General features: G+C 44.2%; 1 protein-coding gene across 21 annotated transcripts in view; it reads right to left on the bottom strand.

Moving 5' to 3' along the window:
• Window positions 1-18,689, bottom strand: part of C2CD5 (C2 calcium dependent domain containing 5) — a 196,906-nt gene that overhangs the window by 97,717 nt on the left and 80,500 nt on the right. For 19 of the 21 annotated variants that reach the window (XR_015061579.1, XR_015061571.1, XM_085894741.1 and 16 more), the window contains 3 exons: window positions 16,216-16,408; window positions 5,999-6,150; window positions 4,099-4,184 (listed from right to left, as the gene is read on the bottom strand). Coding sequence is in view for 19 of the 21 variants with exons in the window: in XM_085894741.1 (XP_085750867.1) it covers window positions 4,099-4,184; window positions 5,999-6,150; window positions 16,216-16,408 (431 nt within the window). In the remaining 2 variants the exon portion in view is untranslated. Of the gene's footprint in view, window positions 1-4,098; window positions 4,185-5,998; window positions 6,151-7,011; window positions 7,134-16,215; window positions 16,409-18,689 lie in introns of all 21 variants that reach the window. The other 2 variants (XM_085894854.1, XM_085894835.1) reach the window with 1 other exon arrangement.

The raw sequence follows: 18,689 nt of genomic DNA on the forward strand, positions 1-18,689 counted from the left end.
GAGGTTGAAGGAATGCATCGATAATTTGCAACAAGTAGCAGAATGTGAGAAATTTGAAGATAATAGTTGGTTACGGTTGTGGAGTGAGGTTGCTGAGGATATTGGAAGTGGTGACAGTGCAGCGGGGGCAGGCGGTTTTGATGGTGCAGCACGGGCAGGCGGTGGTGAGAGTGCAGCGGGGTAAAGCGGTGAAGCGGGGTCAGGCGGTGGTGAAGGTGCAGTGGGGTCAGGCGGTGGTGACGGTGCAGCGGGGTCAGGCGGTGGTGACGGTGCAGCGGGGTCAGGCGGTGGTGACGGTGCAGCGGGGTCAGGCGGTGGTGACGGTGCAGCGGGGTCAGGCGGTGGTGACGGTGCAGCGGGGTCAGCCGGTGGTGATGGTGCAGCGGGGTCAGGCGGTGGTGACGGTGCAGCGGGGTCAGGCGGTGGTGACGGTGCAGCGGGGTCAGGCGGTGGTGACCGCGCAGCGGGGTCAGGCGGTGGTGACCGTGCAGTGGTGACTGTGCAGTGGGGTCAGGCGGTGGTGATGTTGCAGAGGGGTCAGGTGGTGGTGACGGTGCAGAGGGGTCAGGTGGTGGTGACTGCACAGCGGGCTCAGGTGGTGGTGACTGCGCAGCGGGCTCAGGTGGTAGTGACTGTGCAGTGGGGTCAGGCGGTGGTGACTGTGCAGTGGGTCAGGCGGTGGTGACTGCAGCGGGGTCAGGTGGTGGTGACTGTGCAGCGGGGTCAGGTGGTGATGATGGTGCAGCGGGGTCAGGCGGTGGTGACGGTCAGCAGTGAGATAAGAAACACTATAAAGGAGAAACAGCAGTCCTTGATTCAGTTTAAAATAACAGGACTGGAGGCAGATTTATATCACTATCAGAGGAAACAGAGGCAAGTTGAGAAAATAACTCGGCAAGCCAAAAGAGTATGAGAAGGACATGGCTAAGAATATTAAACATAATAGCAAGGTTTTCTTTAAGTATATCAGGGGAAAGGAACAGGTTAGGACCAGTTTGGGCACAATGAGAAAAAGCAACGGGAGAGTGGTTAGTCATGAAAGTGAGATGGCAGGCTTATTAATCAAGTATTTTGCCTCAACTTTTTCACAAGAACAGTCAGGAGAATTGCCAATAGCTGAGAGTATCTATCAAGGCTTCTACAGAAGATCCAGGTTGGAGTGGAGGAAGTAAAGGAAAAGCTCGGAAATCTAAGAGTCGATAAGGCTACGGGTCCAGACAATATGGACACGAGAGTATTGATGGAGGTGACTGAGCAGGTAAGCGAGATGTTAATGGATACTTTCAATAGTTCACTGGAGTCAGGACAGGTACCGGAGGAAAGGAGAGTAGCAAATGTAACACGATGATTTAAGAAAGGATCCAGAGAAGAACTGGGAAACGATAGACCTGTTAGTTTAACTTCAGTTGTGGGGAAAGTGTTGGAGACATTAAGGACCAGATGAGGAACCATTTAAATAAAAACAAACTAATTAAAGGTCGTCAGCATGGGTTTACCAAAGGTAGTTCCTGTTTAACAAATCTTTTAGAGTTATATGAAGCAGTGTCTGATTGGGTGGATGAGGGAAAGGCAGTTGACATAGTATATCTGGACTTTAAGAAGGCATTTGATAAGGTACCACATTGGACATTGTTAGCCAAAGTGAGGGCTTGTGGAGTGGCTGGTCAGGTAGCTAATTGGATTATAAACTGGCTTCATGGTCGGAAGCAAAGAGTGGCTGTGAATAGGAGGATGCAAGCAGCGAGGTACCTCAGGAATCAGTACTCGGACAATTATTATTCATGATTTACATGAATGATTTGGATAATGGGGTAAAGAGTAAGCTTTTAAAATTTGGAGATGACACAAAGATTGGAGGTGAGGTGGATAGCAGAGGAGGTGGTGCTCAGATACAGGAAAGTATTGATACTTGTATGGATTGGGCAAAAGATTAACATTTAAAAAAAAAAATGACCGTTTTTACAGCCATTTTTCCCTGCTGTACAGGGGTTGGCTTTTTCTTGAGGCAATGTTTTATGGCCGGATGCCCTTCCTGCCGCCAACCCTGGTCGCCTCTTACGACACACAGGGATATGGTACACCTATTCTAACCGGGGCATACACCGGGACCAGTACACTGGTACTCATTTCACCGACCTCAGAAGGATGACAGGCTGAGTCAACCCCCTGGTGTTAATTCAGCAACCAACGGGGCTTGAACTCAGGACCTTTGGATCCCAAGCCGCCACCCTAACCACGAAGCCAACACCAGGCTTATTGGGCAAAAGATTGGCAGATGGAATTTAACCTGAGCAAGTGTAAGGTGTTGGGGATGGGAAAGAACAATGAAAATAGAGATTACAGGATGCAATGGGGGTATTTTGGAGTGTGTCACACAGGAGAAGGATCTGGGGGTGGTAATAGATGTGGGAGGTAAGCAGGCAGCACAGTGCCAGACAGCTGGAGGTAAAGCAAATAGGGTTTTTGGTTGTATTCAGAGGGGGATCATTTATAAATCAAAAGAGGTGGTGTTAGCATTGTACAGGAATTTAGTGAGGGCCACATCTGGAATATTGTGTGCAGTTTTGGTCACCACAACTCCGTAAGGACATAGATGCCATAGAGAGGGTTCAGCGCAGGGCTACTTGATCGATTCCGGGCTGAGCTGGACTCAGCTATGAGGAGCGGCTGAAGGAGACAGGGATTTATACACTAGAAAGGAGGCGGCTACGAGGAGATAGGATGGAGATGTTTAAGATAATGAAAGGTATAGATAAAATAAGTGCAGATGAGTTATTCAACAGAGTAGACAGTGATAGGACCAGGGGCCATAGCTTGAGAGTAAAGAACAGGAGAGTTAAGATGGAAGCAAGGCAGGGGACTTTCACTCAGAGTAGTTAATGCATGGAATGGCCTCCCTTGAACGGTAGTGGCAGCAGAAACAGTAGATAACTTTAAATTGGAATTCGATAGGAACCTGGAAGTTGTGGAGATAGAGGGGTATGGGGATGTGGATAGGACTTTGATTGTTGACATGGACATGATGTCGTGTTGTTGATGCCACACAGGCATGATGGGCTGAATGGCCTCCACATGTTTCTGATTTCCTTGTACAAGCTATTTCACATGAACATTACCAAGCAATGGTGTGGCTCTAAGATGATGTGAAAGGCAGAGCTGCCCAAAATCTTCCGAACTGAATAGAAAAAAAAATAAATAAAGAGAACAGAAATGTTTTGATAGTTTTGTTTCAGTATCATTAACAGGAGAATACCATATCTGAAGTGTTCAAACTTTATAACAAGCCAATTGATTTTTCCACTGCTGTTAACACCAAGCCATTCTCAATGAGAGCGGAGTCAATGGTGCGCCATCGCAAATCCTCACGCTTTCCACCAAAGGAAAGTTGAAAGTTGAAAGAAAGTTGAGAGAAAGATGAAAGACCAAAGGAAAGTTGAAAGTTAATTTTTTTTTTAATGTTTTGATCCCGATTATCCCAAGTTCACACCTCCTGGGGCATGAACCGGGGGTCGAATCTAAGAAAGGCGTTAAATATTTCATGCATCACCCAATGTCGAATGCACATACCAAGTTTAATTTTAAAATGTTTTAAAATGTGCCCATAATTGTATTTTTTGGGGTATTTGACCTTTTGACTCCAACCGTGCCCCCACGGAGTGGGGGCAAAAATGATACTGCTCTTACACCTTATTGCCATGTGATGATCATAACTATAAAGTTTGGTGAAGTTCTGCACAACCGTTTAGGAGGAGATAGCGTGACAGATGAACAAACAGACAAAGCCGATTGTAATATCGCCCCGTTGAAAAAAAATAAAAAATAAAAATGGGGGATAACAAGTATCACATGGTTGTTTCAGTTCATGAAGTTTCACAACCTCCATCTAGTATTGATGCAGGGAGAAAGTGCAAGTACAGACACGGCGTCTGTGAAGCCATTTAATGAGTTTGCATGCTTATTCGCAGAGTACTTGCCAGGAGTTCACCATGCCGATAACAATTGGATATTTTGAAAGGATATATGCCAAACAAGATCTCCTTGGAGAGATAACGATACTTTAAGAAAGCATAAATATTAGGTGAAGTGTTTTGCACCCACCCGCTGATCAAAAGGAGTCTGGGTGAGCTGTCGACTCAGCGTCTTGGCAGGATTGGCTTCCCTACTGCCACTTCCACTACCAACACCTGCACAGGCAGTTGCATCACCCCACAACACAGTCATGAGCAGGTCACCAAAAAGGAAATAAAAATGCTGCAAATGAATTCGTGGAATCAGGTTGGTTGATCAATTTATAACGGCGATGTATGTGGAGGAACAGCGGCATGGTGGAGGACAGGTTGAGAGAATTAAAATTGAGAAAAGAAAAGGAAGGGAAGAAAAAGAATGAGAAATAGAAGATAAGAAAAGAGGGCAGTTTGGAACTAAGGTGTAGGAATAAGTGGATGGGGGAAAATAAGGTGTAGGAATAAGTGGAGGGGGAAATAAGGTGTAGGAATAAGTGGAGGGGGAAATAAGGTGTAGGAATAAGTGGAGGGGGAAAATAAGGTGTAGGAATAAGTGGAGGGGGAAAATAAGGTGTAGGAATAAGTGGAGGGGGAAATAAGGTGTAGGAATAAGTGGAGGGGGAAATAAGGTGCATATATATGGAATAAAAGGGTGACAGGTGGGTCAAAAATTCTGCCATTTTACATACATAATAAGCAATATATTTACGGCTACTCTTCCTTACCAACTCCATTGATACTCATATCAAGTTATCTCGTTTTACCGACCACGGCGTAAGAGCATCTGAACTGTTGTTGGCGAATGCATGTTTGACTCGGGATCAATTCTGAATTCAGCCTGCCAATTGCGTCACCACTGAGGTGCTGCTCTGACGTTGTCCTTTTACATGCAGTGTCCCTACAAATTCGTACAGGAAATTGGAACTTGATCAGGGTGCTGGCGAAAACTCGCCTAGTCTTCACGAAAGGTCTTTAAGCGTCCATCAACCATTGCTACCAGATGGGACATCTAGTGTCAATGGCATTCTGAGGGGCAGCAAACACATTGATGCATCACTCTGCCTGCAAAACACCAGGATGTCAGCTTATAGCTGGGTCAAGATTTCAATCCATGCTCGACACCTCAAAGATGAGTGTGCATCTATCTCATCTATCCTGCCAACCCAGCCTCTAAACTAATTATTTGACAATATCGATCAATTTGCCTCCTACATTCGACCAATCTTCGATAATGTTCTTCTCTTACTTAAGAAATCAATCTCTCAATTGAAAAGGCAAGCACAGAAAATTCACTTGAAGATATACTGCAGATACTAAGGAGAACACACCAAGTCCATCTGACAGGTTGCAGCAAACACAGGAAACAATCGGCAAAATAAGTTCATCAAACAATGGCATGTGCTTTACGTTGATTAGCTTTTCAAAACATAAATAAATAAAAACAGCCATCGGAAGAATGTTTTCAACTGCTTTCACGAAGCTTCCCAACTGTCATCCCAGAAACAGATTCTTTTAAAATCATCAACTGCTGAAACCAAATATTGCAGCATGAAGTTTCCATCAGTGTTAAATTACAAATATATCACAAATTTGATCACGTAATAAATTGATCGTTTTTAACATAATGATATCACAAATATAACAGCTGCTTTTGTTCTCATGTTGAAGAAGCTGTTATTATTTTATAACCAGCTGCATTCCGAAAAAAATATTACCAAACAATTGTAATTTTACTTTGATGTTCTTTTTCCGATGAAAAGAGGATACTTTGCCGTTTGTTGCAAGAGTTTGCCGTCAGGCCAGATGAGGTATGAGCAGATGCATTTGGGCAGTTGTGAAAAAGGGAAGGGAAAGGGATGGAGCGGAGCATGCAAGCATCGACCAAAAGGAAAATGTTCACCACGTGGAAGAGCAGAAGCAGTTGAACAGGGACAACATTGCTGGCAGACAGACACCACAGAACTCTGGGGCTGGCTAAAATCAGCCAAGCTTACCGGTTTTGGGAGTTAGACTCAACTCTGTATCAGAAGAGGAAGAATGCCGACTGCTGGGCTTGGGGGGTGAAAATGAAAAAGTTTGGATTTTCCGGGGACTGGAAGACCCAGGGGATTGACTGTTCACAGCAACTTCCTCTGGATTGGCTGTCCTGGCAAGGGGAATGGAGGAGAGGCATTAAGCACTCTCACATTTCTTCCTCCTTTAACTCCATCCAGCGAAAAAGAGTGAAGGAAGTTGTCCTTCGGTCACCTTTGTGCCTGCTCTCATAAACTCCATTCCTACTTCATGGACACTGAGGCTTCTTCCCATTTGTTCCTGAATCACCCCCTTCATCCATTCGCTCAAACAAACACGATACATGCGCATGCATGCACACAACCAAAACACACACACACACACGCACACGCACACGCACACGCACACGCACACGCACACGCACACGCACACACGCACACGCACACGCACACAGGCAATAGCCCAGAAGGGGCATGCAGGCTAAGGAGAGGAGAAACAAGTGATGGGGGCAGTGCAGCATGACTGGGATGGTGGCTGGCTGAACCCCATCAGCTTCAACATGCAGCCAATGCCACAGAACATGCTCTATGGAGTGCAGGTGTCTCAGAGGGACTTGCTATGGCTGTGAGGGTCCTTTAAATTGTGAAGGAGAAAGCTTAAGGTAGGGAAGGGTGTATGTGGTGCGTGCACAGCTCACAGCATAGCCTGAGGGAAAAGGGGAAAGTGATGGCAGAAAAAACTGTGTTCTCCTTAGATTAGCCACGGTGGAGGAAGACAAGTGTGGCACGCAGTCTTCCTCCTAAAAGCAAATGACCACAGTTAACATACACCTTTCTGGGGGGGGGTGGGGGTGGGGGATGGGGAGGTTAGAGGATTGGGTTGGGGAATGAAGAATACATCAACGAAGCAGGAAATAATTGAAGAAAAATAATAAAAAGCGGGAGTGACGGGCAAAGGACTGAAGAACGGGGAAGCTTGATCTGTGGCGCCGTACCAGAAAGCAGTGTTGGGACAGACAGAGAAAGGGCGTTGCTGAGACAGGCACGCTTGGTTGAATGCACAGGGCTGCTGTAGTTGGAGAGGCTTCCCTGACAAGGTAGGCGCCGGGGAGAGGCCCTGCCAGGTGAGTGCGCAGTAGCAAAGCATCAGCTAGAGAATGCAAGGGTTGTTGGTTCAAATGTATCCACCTGAGCCACCACCCACTATGTCATTCACATGAGTTTGGTTCTCGCGGCAAGGCCCTCCAGTGAGGTGCAACAGCACATGTTTATTTGTCGTTTCATCATCTGGACGTGAGGATCAAAATCCTACAGATTATATGGACTGAAGAACCGCCACCCACTCCCCCACCTTCCCCCCCCACCTCCTCCAACCTACTGACCACAATCAAATAAGTTTTATAAGTGAGGCAGCACAAGTGAATCAGAGCACATTTGAGAACTCAAGGGGCCATCTACATAAATTATGTATAAAAAGGGATGAGGTATTTGTAAGTGGAAGCGGGGAGGGGGTGTTGGACTGTTGTTTATGCAGTGTTTAGAGGAAGGGGAGGGTTTTTTTTTAAGCAATGCTGTATGCACTAATCATAACTGCCGTTTTGCTTTTATTTTAAAACAAGGACAGTCTATCTATAGCTTTGCAATGTACGAGAACAAATGTGTCCATTGGCATTTGCAAGTTCTACATTAAGGTGTTGATGGGAAATGAAGGAGAAAGGAAGGGTAGGCCAAGCATATCGGGCTCTCACATATGCATCGTTTTTAAAATAAAATAAAAAAATGACCGTTTTTACAGCCATTTTTCCCTGCTGTGCAGGGGTTAGGCATTTTCTTGAGGCAATGTTTTTATGGCCGGATGCCCTTCCTGACGCCAACCCTGGTCGCCTCTTACGACACACAGGGATATGGTATACCTATTCTAACCGGGGCATACACCGGGACCAGTACACTGGTACTCACTTCGCCGACCTCAGATGGATGACAGGCTGAGTCAACCCCCTGGTGTTAATTCAGCAGCCAACGGGGCTTGAATTCAGGACCCTGGGATCCCAAGCCGCCACGCTAACCACTAAGCCAACACCAGGCTTCATCGTTTTTAAAATAAAAGTGCAAATTATTTTTAATCGAATGTTTTTATCCTATCCTTTTCAAATTTCATCAGTTATTTAATCATAAGATTTTTGACGCTGGCATTGCCTCGTTTTTGATCCCGCTGAAACAAAACTTATCCTTAAATTTCAAAAAGTAAGAATGCAATCATAATCACTTTTACATCCTTACATTTCAAAAAGATCACTGTTACATTGCAAATGCATCTTAATGAATTTGACAGTAATGCCAGTGAAGTGCCGCCACGTCTTGCCATTGTGGGAGAAATATATATATATATATATATATATATATATATATATATATATATATATATATATATATATATATATATATATATGTTACAGCCGAGACACCCAAAAAGGCAAGATGTCATAGACTCTTCAAAAATTACTGGTGAATCCACTAAAGTTGCATTTGGCACTTAATGGTGTATTTGCCCCGACAGAGTGTGGCAAAAAGATGGGTCACGTTTGAAATAAAAATCTTTTAATTATACAAGTTATTCATTGAACTGTATTAACATTGGTAAAGAACAGCCTTTGAAATTTCTTGAGCATACACGAGGTTTGGAAAATAATGTCAGTTAAATGCCCCCTTGGCGGATAACACTTTCCGCTGTTTTGGTACCCATCTCACATAACCTGCACAAGAATGTCCATCAGAATGGCCTGCATTCCACTTGCAATGTATTCTTTCAGTTCACCGAGTGTGTGTGGTCTGTTCCTGTACTCCCTGTCTTTTAAATGCCCCACAGGAAATAATCAGGAGGGCTGAGATCAGGAGACCTGGAGGCCAATTCACGTCTCACAATATGGAGATCAGCTTTCCAAGAAGATGTCCTCACAACAGTTCCGAGTATATAGGCTTGAAGTGTGGTATGCAGTCCTGTCTTGTTGTTTCACAAAAGCGTGCCGCGCATCTGTTCATTACTTTTCTTGTTGGGGGTGCATCACAAACTTGGAAATGTCTTCTGAATTATATTTGTGCCAAAATCATAGAATCTCAATGTAAGAGATACTGCTCTACCACAAATGCTAGTTGTTCACATTTCCAATTTGCTATCCCAGAGGATTAATTTTTTTTAATCTCCAGTTTGGCTGATATAAGCTGGAAAGAAAACAAACAAACAAACAAACAATAATTACCTACCATTACCACATAATTGTTCCACCCTGAAATCGATCCCATCTTTCCGCCACACCCTGTACAAGGATGCAAAGTGAAATATTTGATCATGATCGAATCAAGCAACTCCCAGTCTAGAACATTTTATAGTTGAGTATCCATTTATGTCTCATGCCAGGCAAAGATGCAGAAGACTTTTACTTTAACCACAGCTGGTAATAAATAATTATTTTGGTTGTTTAACTGCTTTATTCTGTGCAAATTAAACTCAGAACGAGAAGTCAAATCAAGCTCAGAATTAACTCGGAGCCATCAACACTGCATTAAGAATAAAAGTGAAAACAACTTCTTTCTCTGCTGTTTTGGTCCTGGTATCTTCTTTTTTTTGTGCAGTCGTCATTCCTTCTCTTTTTACAATCTCATTGTCTCCAACTTGCTCATGGTCTCCTTCTTTATCACTTCAAATCAACTGGCAACCACAATGCCAATTTCTTAATCGTTTGTAAATCTTCTATTCTTAACATGCTGCAAGCCCAGCATCTTGCAGAATGTAATTCAGCGATATCATTCCAGACATAAAAATGAAAGGTTTTTGTCCGAATCTACACGTTGGTCAGGTGGATTCGTGGGTCCACATGATCAGGGTAATCTCCAAAGGGTTAACCTGTCCTGAGGTAATGGATAGTTTTCGTTCTTAGGAAGAATATAGGTCACCTTCTCACAACATCAGTGCATAAATTATGAAGTAGGGTTGTCACCTTAATGGAAGATGACTTGACCAGGCAGGAGGAAGTAATCAGTCAGTGGTGCTGACAAGAGATAGTAATTGCATCAAGTGGCAATTGTGATAGCTGGAGGAAACCATGATATGAGGCCCGGCGAAGAGGAGTGATGTAAGCGACATTTTTTAATGAGATGATGATGATAGGCTCGGATGATAGGGTAAGGGTTAAAATAGTGCTTTATGGCATTAACTCCAAAATGGCCGGTGTCGCTTACATCACTCCTCCTCACGGCGCCTCATATATAGTATTCCACAGTACTCTGAGGCTGAAGGCAGAACGCTTGCGGCCCGCCTCAATAGGCAGGATGGACTAATGAAGGTGCCACACCCACACCAGTAGGTGGATAATGAGAGAGACTCATCCTGAATGAGGGCGGTCCCAAAGTTTAAGAGGGCAGTAGCGATGCTCTGTGCAGCAGTTGCAGCCGGACGTTTAGATAGGCAGCATCCCTCTCTTCATCGCCATACCTCTTTGCTTTGTTATGCAGAGCAGGAGGACTACATTGGAAATGGGGATGCCACCTCCCAATCCCTCACATCCATCTCAACGACATCAATGCCATTCTCCAGCCCAATACCGCATCAGCCCTATGGTTCACCGGCTCTGTGCCACACCGACCCTGTGCAACACCAGCCGAAATGGGATATAATAACTCCAAATTTAAAATGATCACTTCTGACATGATCTGACATCTGTTGTCAGGTTGTGGGATGTACAAACAAAAACCCCAAGGAAAATTAAGAATCCTAATTTAAGTGCAAAGCACAGTTCGGCTGTGGCAAAATTTAAAAGATTTAATTATCAAATTAATTGTGCAGAAAACAATGAACAAAATGGCGGAAGGCCGTTTAAAGGCGGAGGACATAGGCCCATGCTCAGAGATGAGCCAGGGATGGGGCCTAGTGGGGAGTACCATCGATCATATGTATGAAGTTTTGCGTCGATCTGTTAAGCAGTTCTGGAGAATTTTTTTTTTTTACGTTCTGAGTTTCAATCCAATATTACCACCAGACCAAGTGACTGATGACATCATAAGTGCAATTCTTCATTCACATCAGGTCATAGATCAAATATATGAAGTTTCAGATTTTTCGGAAAGGATTTCGATTCATTCAATCAAGGCTGCAATACCACTTCACCAATGACGTAATCATCATCACGCTATTTACCCAAAGGGAGTTTATGACTAATACCAAGTTTACATTTTTTTGTTGAGCGGTTTTGACAAAAAAATATGTCCATTTTTTTCTCCCAATTTATCCAATATGGCTGCCATACCATGTGACATAGGACATCAGAATTATGAATAAAATATTCTCCATGGGGAGTCCCTCCTCTGTTTAACGTTTCACATTGTTTGGACAGGCAGTTACAGAGAAAAAAACAAAAATGGCACTCGGTGAAGTGCATACCTTCGCCAGGCTGAACAGTTTACGTCCCACTGATTGGCCGGATCTGGATCCAGACCTGAACCAAAATCCAATCAGCTATGTTTTTGTCAACTACTCAACTCACCCATCAAGTTTTGTCATAACTCGTCCACAACTTTTTGAAATATCAGCGACATATTGTGTTTTGGCCAAATCTCTCCATGGTGAAGAATCACTTTAAAAAAACTTTAAAAATTCTCATATCCGGATCCGGATTTGGAAAATGATGAAAATCAAATCAATTCCTCCTTGTCACACACCAAACCTGTCCACCAAGTTTTGCCCGAATCCATCCATAATGTTTTGAGATACAGTAGCATGCGATATATCGTTTTTGTCTCATGGTGAAAAATCTCTTTAAACAGACAGGGGGTAAAATTTAAAGAGAAAATACATCGGAGCACGCGTGCGCACGCACGCACGCACGCACGCACGCGCGCACGCGCACACACGCACACACACGCACACACACGCACACACACGCACACACACACACACACACACACACACACACACACACACACACACACAGTCTCGGGGCAAGACTTAATAAAAAGAATGGAATTTTTGGGGCACAGACGGGAGCAGTAATTGAAAGTGGAATGGCGATTGAATTGAAATAATGGTCTGGAAGACATCACACCAGTGTGGATGTCACTCTGCCCCAGTGGAAAGAAACCATCTACATGATAAACCAGAGAGAGTTAATAGGGGAGAAGCTATAAGTAGTAGCAGTTTGCGAAGCAACCACCGTGTTGTGCAGAATGGCCGTTTTGACCATGCAGCCTGCAGGGGTCCTTCTGGTGTGCCTGGGACTGACAAGGTACAAAACAATGCCAGGTCTGGTGTATGCGTAGGTGGCCAAGCCTAAGCCGGTGAGTTAGGTCTCCGAGTGTACAACGTGTGGGATGGCAGGTGAGTCTGCTCAGGGTGGGGGCAAGGTTGGACTGCTGGTGAGCAGGTACAGACCTTCGATGGTGAGTGTGGCTATGCTTGTCTGTCAAGGTGTATGAACTGGCAGTGAGGGTCATACTGAGACCCAGGGTGTTTTAGGTGGACCATGTGGAGGTCGACTCAGTGCCTGGAGTCGTCGACCTGCCGCACACGTGGTTTGTGCTGACAGCCACAGGGCAGGTAAGAAGGAAGAGATTTGGAGGTGGAGAGCTTAGAAAGAGACAGCAGTTTGCTGCTGAGACAGAGACAAGAGACAGCAGCCCTGCACACCATATAATGGACCCAAAACCAGCTCATGCCTTCGCTCAAGCTCTCGCTCACTACCCATTGTTGTGCAAATCCCATTTTTTGGCACCATAGTGGGTTATTTTTGTCTTTGCATATATACGTTTGCATGACCCCTCTTCCGTACCTGTGTCTGTTGACCACCCGGTTTGTCCGTTTTATTGATAGCGTCTTATTTTCCCTTATCCCTGTAGTTATTTCAGTAATCAACCCATTTTAATTACAAGAGACATTTTCCCTGCTTTTGCCTCCCACACTTTGCACTGCCAGGTTTGGCTGCCATTTGGGTGATCCTTGAGGGATAATAGTTTTGAACTCGGCAAACAAAAACACTATTTCAGAATCCGCGGAGGCCTTCTACCCTCATCTCAGAGGGGTCTGTGTTAACGGACGCCACTGACGCAATGATATCATACTGTTTGTGTGTTTGACGTCTATGCACTGCTGAACTGCTGGATGGAATGAGTTAAAACTGATGGATGTACTCGGGGTGTTGTCCAGGAATGTTTTAGGCGATAAACGACTTCTATACCCTGGTGCGTTATATAAAAAGTACCCTGGTAAAAATTCTGAGCGTATTCCTGAGCCTGCTCAACACCAGAAGTTGAAGAACAGCAAACAATTTGAATTTTCAATGCAGGAGAGGTGGATTATATCTCTTAGCCAGTTTTCCTTGCAACATCGGAGAACGTGAAGAGAATCAAGAGAAGCTGGAAACTTACCAAATTATTTTTCTCAAAAAATGCATACATAAAGCCAATGCATCGGCAGAAAGACAATTATGTTTGTTATACTGTTTCTGAAAAACGTTATTACCTTCGCCGAAGGAGAGGGTATCGCATTTGGGTCCGTTTGTTTGTTTGTCTGTCCGTTAGTTTGTCTGCACAGAACTTAATTTTTTTCTCCTCAACCGCTCGTTGGATCGAGGCAAAATCTTCACCAGAGGAGCGACTGCTGAAGTCGAATGTTTTATTGATAATTATGACGTCATAGGTTACGTGGTGTGGCAGAGCCATGTTTGAAAAATTTTGGACCTCTGTCGCTCTGAAACCGCACCAAAGGAAAAAAAAAAGAAACTTGGCACACGACAAACACTCCTCATGGGGAATAAATGTGATTTTTCATGACGTCATCGGTGCCTTCGTTACAACATCATAGTTGCCTATGTGGAATGCTACATCTGATCAGTATGAAAAATTTTGAGGGTCATCTCAGGCGAAAATGGTCCACAGAAAAAAACATCGGTCACGTGATTCGGCAGCCATATTGTAATATATATATATATAAAAAAAAAAAAACTTCAAAAACCTTTTCTGAAGCGCCTGAACAGATCGAGGCAAAACTTTACAAACATGACCTCCGAACCATGAGGAGCAAAAGGTTCACACATATGATATCATAGGTCACATGGTTTAGCAGCCATATTGGATTTATCTTAAAACCTATTAAAATATGCTTCTCCAGAACGGCTGGACAGATTGAGGGGAAACTTCACACAAATGTTTCCCAAGCCATGGGTGTACAAGTTTGTTGAGGAATAATTGACAGGTCACATGATTTGGCAACCATATTGGATTGAAGAAAATATTATTGTTTTCTCTGGAACCACTTGATTAATCCATGTGAAACTTCACAATTATGATTGAGTATTGACGGGAAATCGATGTTTTAAATTTCAACTTGATCGGATGCATGGTCTGGCAGCCAGAATTGTTTCATTTTTTTGATCTGGGTTATTTTTGACATAGTCAACCCCCACTTCATCGTGGTTCACCTATCGCGCCCCCGGTTCATCGTGCGTTTTCCCTTGGAACGTAACTAATTTTTTCTGCGGATTCCCCCGGTACATCGTGGTAATAATATATAAAATATAAATTATTTAAGCAATAGATTATAACGTGTGGTGCTCGACCAGTCACACAACACACGAGACAAAGTTTCGCTTGTGAACTTCGAATATTTTCTACGTTTTTTCTCCAAGCCCCACAATGCCGCCCAAATGCCCTGCACCTTCTAAGGCTTCTGGCAAGGAACCGAAGCGCCAGAGGAAGGTCCTGGGATGCTCCAGGAGAAGGTTAAGGAAAAGGTGCTCGATATATGCTTCGGGAAGGAAAAAGGTTTGCCGTCGTTGGATGAGCACTGCTCATACCCAGCACCTCAAAACCTAGCAGAGCAGACGAGTCGATCTCCGGCACCTCAAACCCAATCACTGCCAAACCGACCAGACCAGACCAGTCGATCTCCACCACCTCAAACCCAATCACTGCCAAACCGACCAGACCAGACAAGTCGATTTTTGGGGAGGCGTCCATTCATCGCGGATTTTCACTTAGCGCGGGGAGGTTTGGAACTTAACCCCCGCGAGAAACGGGGGATTACTATATATATATATATATATATATATATATATATATATATATATATATATATATATATATATATATATATATACATACTTTTTTATTTAACAAGGCTCACTTGGCTGTGCCGAGATGAGCTTGAGGGGAGAAGAGTCGCAGCTGAAATTCGAATCCTATCCAGGTTCCTCCTGATGCCTTCATCTTTGCTTTTTATTTGTTTGGGTTCCTTCTGATTCCTCCAATGCAGGAGTGTTCCGATTTGGTCTTCCATTTGTTTTGAATTTGTTATTTTAATTCCATTCTAAGTTCAATTGAATAACAATAAAAAAGGTCATAGGTCAGGGTCAGGTGTCCGATCAAAGCAAAGTTGCATCAAAGTGGGACATCTTGGTACCCAGTCATCACTGCCAGCAGTTATAAGGTGGCAGTTCTAATTATGTCTTATTAATTACGTAATACACCAGTACACAGAATACAGCACACAAAACTACAAAAACAATACCCAAAACAAGTCCTGGCGAGGGGGTCTGCAATCTCTGATTGCTCTTTTCTTGTTATATGTTATAAGGTGTGCAGTTGTTATATTTTGCAAAAACTGTGAGCTGGTCGAGATTAATCAAACTTGAGACTGCAATGAAATGGTCTATACATGTCGTTCCACCCACATTTAAAATCAACCGACGCAGTGGCGAAATGGTTAAGAGCATCCGATCTGAGTTTAGGAGGAAGGCAGCTTTAACTGCGGCCGAATAACCAAATACTTAAAACTGGGTTGTCCTGCTTCCTTGCATGACGCTCAGCATATAAAAAGGACAAAGCTTGGACAAACCATCGGTTGACAACCATTGTGCCGGCTTGAATGGCCGAATTGCCTCCTGCATTAAAGTTATTTGTCAGGGAACTCAGGTTATTATTATTACTATTATTATTGTTATTTTAAAATGAACTTTCAAGGCTTGATTTAGTTTTGTAGTGTCCTCAAATGGTGGATTTCAATGGTGGATGCAGCATCTTTTTCGTCTTGGAAAACAAATAACATACGAGATGAGATAAGCCAATAATATGCACAATAAGCTTTGCGGCTCTGCTGTTATTGTAATCTAAGCACAACACACTACATGGGCTCCACAATATATTATTGTACGTACTCCTTGGGTTCCCGCTGAGGGGAGCCGAGTATGTTTGGCAGTGCTCCACTCAGCTTTTCAAGAGTGCAGGCTGTGCCAATGGCTCTCACCACCAGGCCCGTTTCTCCCTCCAAGTCGAAACACTGAAGATAGCCCAAAACAGCATTCCCACCCATCTCCAGAACCTTGAGGCCCAGTTTCCTTTGAAGAGCACCTACATGAGAAAAATAGCAATAATATTTTTTAAACATCGCAAAAAAACCCTACAATGTCTGATATAAGCTACACATATATTGATTAATAACAATACACTCTGAAGTAGTATGAAAATATGAATTCTGGGACAACTCAATTGAACAAAGTCAATGGGAAAAAGGGAAAAACTGATCGACCATCCTCCAAAGATATCATACCTATTTCTCCCACTTTCTCCAGCACTTCCCCAAACACCCTCCCCCCCTTCACCACTCCCCTCCCCCCACAATCTTTCAATTTAACATTGAAGTCAATGTCATACCTATTTCACCCACTTTCAAGTAAGCATTTATTGACTGTAATATAAGTATTGTTTTGTTTGTGGGGTCGATGGAGGAATTTCATTGTATAGGATTGTATCGTGCAGCATGGTCTGTGGACGAGGAGACATCTCAATCTCATTTAAGTAGGGAAAACAGTCAGCTTAAGATTGTTACGTGTCACCACAGGGGGTGGTGCTGTGTTAACTTGGGAGGGTTTAAGGCGAGTTTCTTCAAGCATGTGATTGCTCCCCTGTAACCTTTTCCTACGTTCTTGCATTTACAAGGCCGGCTATAAAAAGGAAAGACGTTTCAACAACAACAACAACGACAACAATAACAGAGCCGTTCTGAGCAGGCAGAAACCCCGCCTTCCCGGCTTCATACTGGCAGGCCATGCCCTGAGGCTTATGATTGGTCGGTGTGACAAGAGACGGGGAAGAGAGACAAGAGGGCAGTTGGTGTGAGAAACACGGTTGAGACAGAGGGTCTCGTTTTCCCTTGCTCTCCTCAACACAGTCAAGAAGGCAGCACGATTCTCGTTGTTCATGCTGGGGTGAATTTGCCTGTGTGCTGGAGTAAGATGCCAGCCATGACTATTCGGCTAAGTTGTGAAGTTTGTACGCTTTTGAGCAGAAGAAGAGCACATCTCTGAGCGATAACTCGGCAGTATCGCATTGTATATTTGAGGAAGAAGGCAGCGCCATTGGCTGCGAGCTGACCTGGTGTTAAGAGAGGAGCGGCGTCAGCAATCTCTATCGTGAGAAGACACTGCATGGTGGTTCCAAACGAAGGAAGACCGTCCGTGCGAATCACCTCACACAAGTGACCACAGAGAACGAAGTGGTGCCATTTTGGGTGCTTTTTCCCGTGCGGTGACTCTGTGGTTCAATCGCCAGGCTCCAAAAAGATAATCTCTGGACACGCAGCTAAGTGCCTGAACAAAGGGAGGATTTCCATTTCATTTTTATCTTTCCCCTTGTCTGTTTTTGTAACCATGTGGACACGTCTCAAAGTAGACTTTAGTTAACCTTACGTTTCATTACCTCACGCATGGTTATATTTTTATGATCACGCGTTTATTTTCATTACTACCAAATACCACCCGTTGCTTCACTGATGGGAACACCGAGATGGGGAGAAAAAAAGAGTGGGGTGATGGTGATGGGTGGGGGGAGAGTGAGGAAGTGGGGGGGGGGGAGACAGTGTGAGGTGAGAGGAAGGGAAGGCAGATGTGTGGTGGAGCATTAATTATGATTCATACCATCTCATCCAAATTATTCTGCATAGAATAACAGTGAAGATGGAAACAAGATAATGTTTGAAATCCATTTTCTACCGGTCATACTATAAATACCACCCAGAGACAAACACCGCCAGGATGCATCCGGTGATAACCCCCCGTCAAGACATAAACATTACCTGGACACAAACTTCGATCTGGACATAAACACCGCACGGACATGTCCGGAGACAAACTCCCATGCAGACACGTCCAGAGACAAACTCCCATCTGGACATGTCTGGAGACAAACCCTGCCCGGACATAACCACCGTCTCGACACATATGGAGATACGCATCCGAAGACAAACTTCCGTTCCGATATAAACACCGCCTGGATATGTTCGGAGACAAACACTGGCCGGACATAAGTGTCGTCCGGACACATCCAGAGACACACAGCACCCGGACATAAACACCACCCGGACATGTCTGGAGACAAACACCGTCCGCTTGGGTTTGCCAGGACCCAACCGCAATATTGTGTGGACACAAAAAGAAAACTTGAAGGCCAGGACCAAAATAGTTAGAGCACCAACACATGAGCTGACAGGTAAATTGGTTACATAGAACCACTGTGGGGGAGGGGGTTGTGGGGTGGGGGGTGGGCGGGAGAGATTTAATGATTAAAGAGAAATGCGCTTTTGAAAATTTAGGATAGAGTCAGGATGCTTCCTTCCCCTTTGCACCATTTATGA

The sequence above is a fragment of the Eptatretus burgeri genome, chromosome 1 (genome assembly GCF_056783735.1).
Source record: "Eptatretus burgeri isolate ZD-2024b chromosome 1, Ebu_testis_v1, whole genome shotgun sequence".
Classification (NCBI taxonomy): domain Eukaryota; kingdom Metazoa; phylum Chordata; class Myxini; order Myxiniformes; family Myxinidae; genus Eptatretus; species Eptatretus burgeri.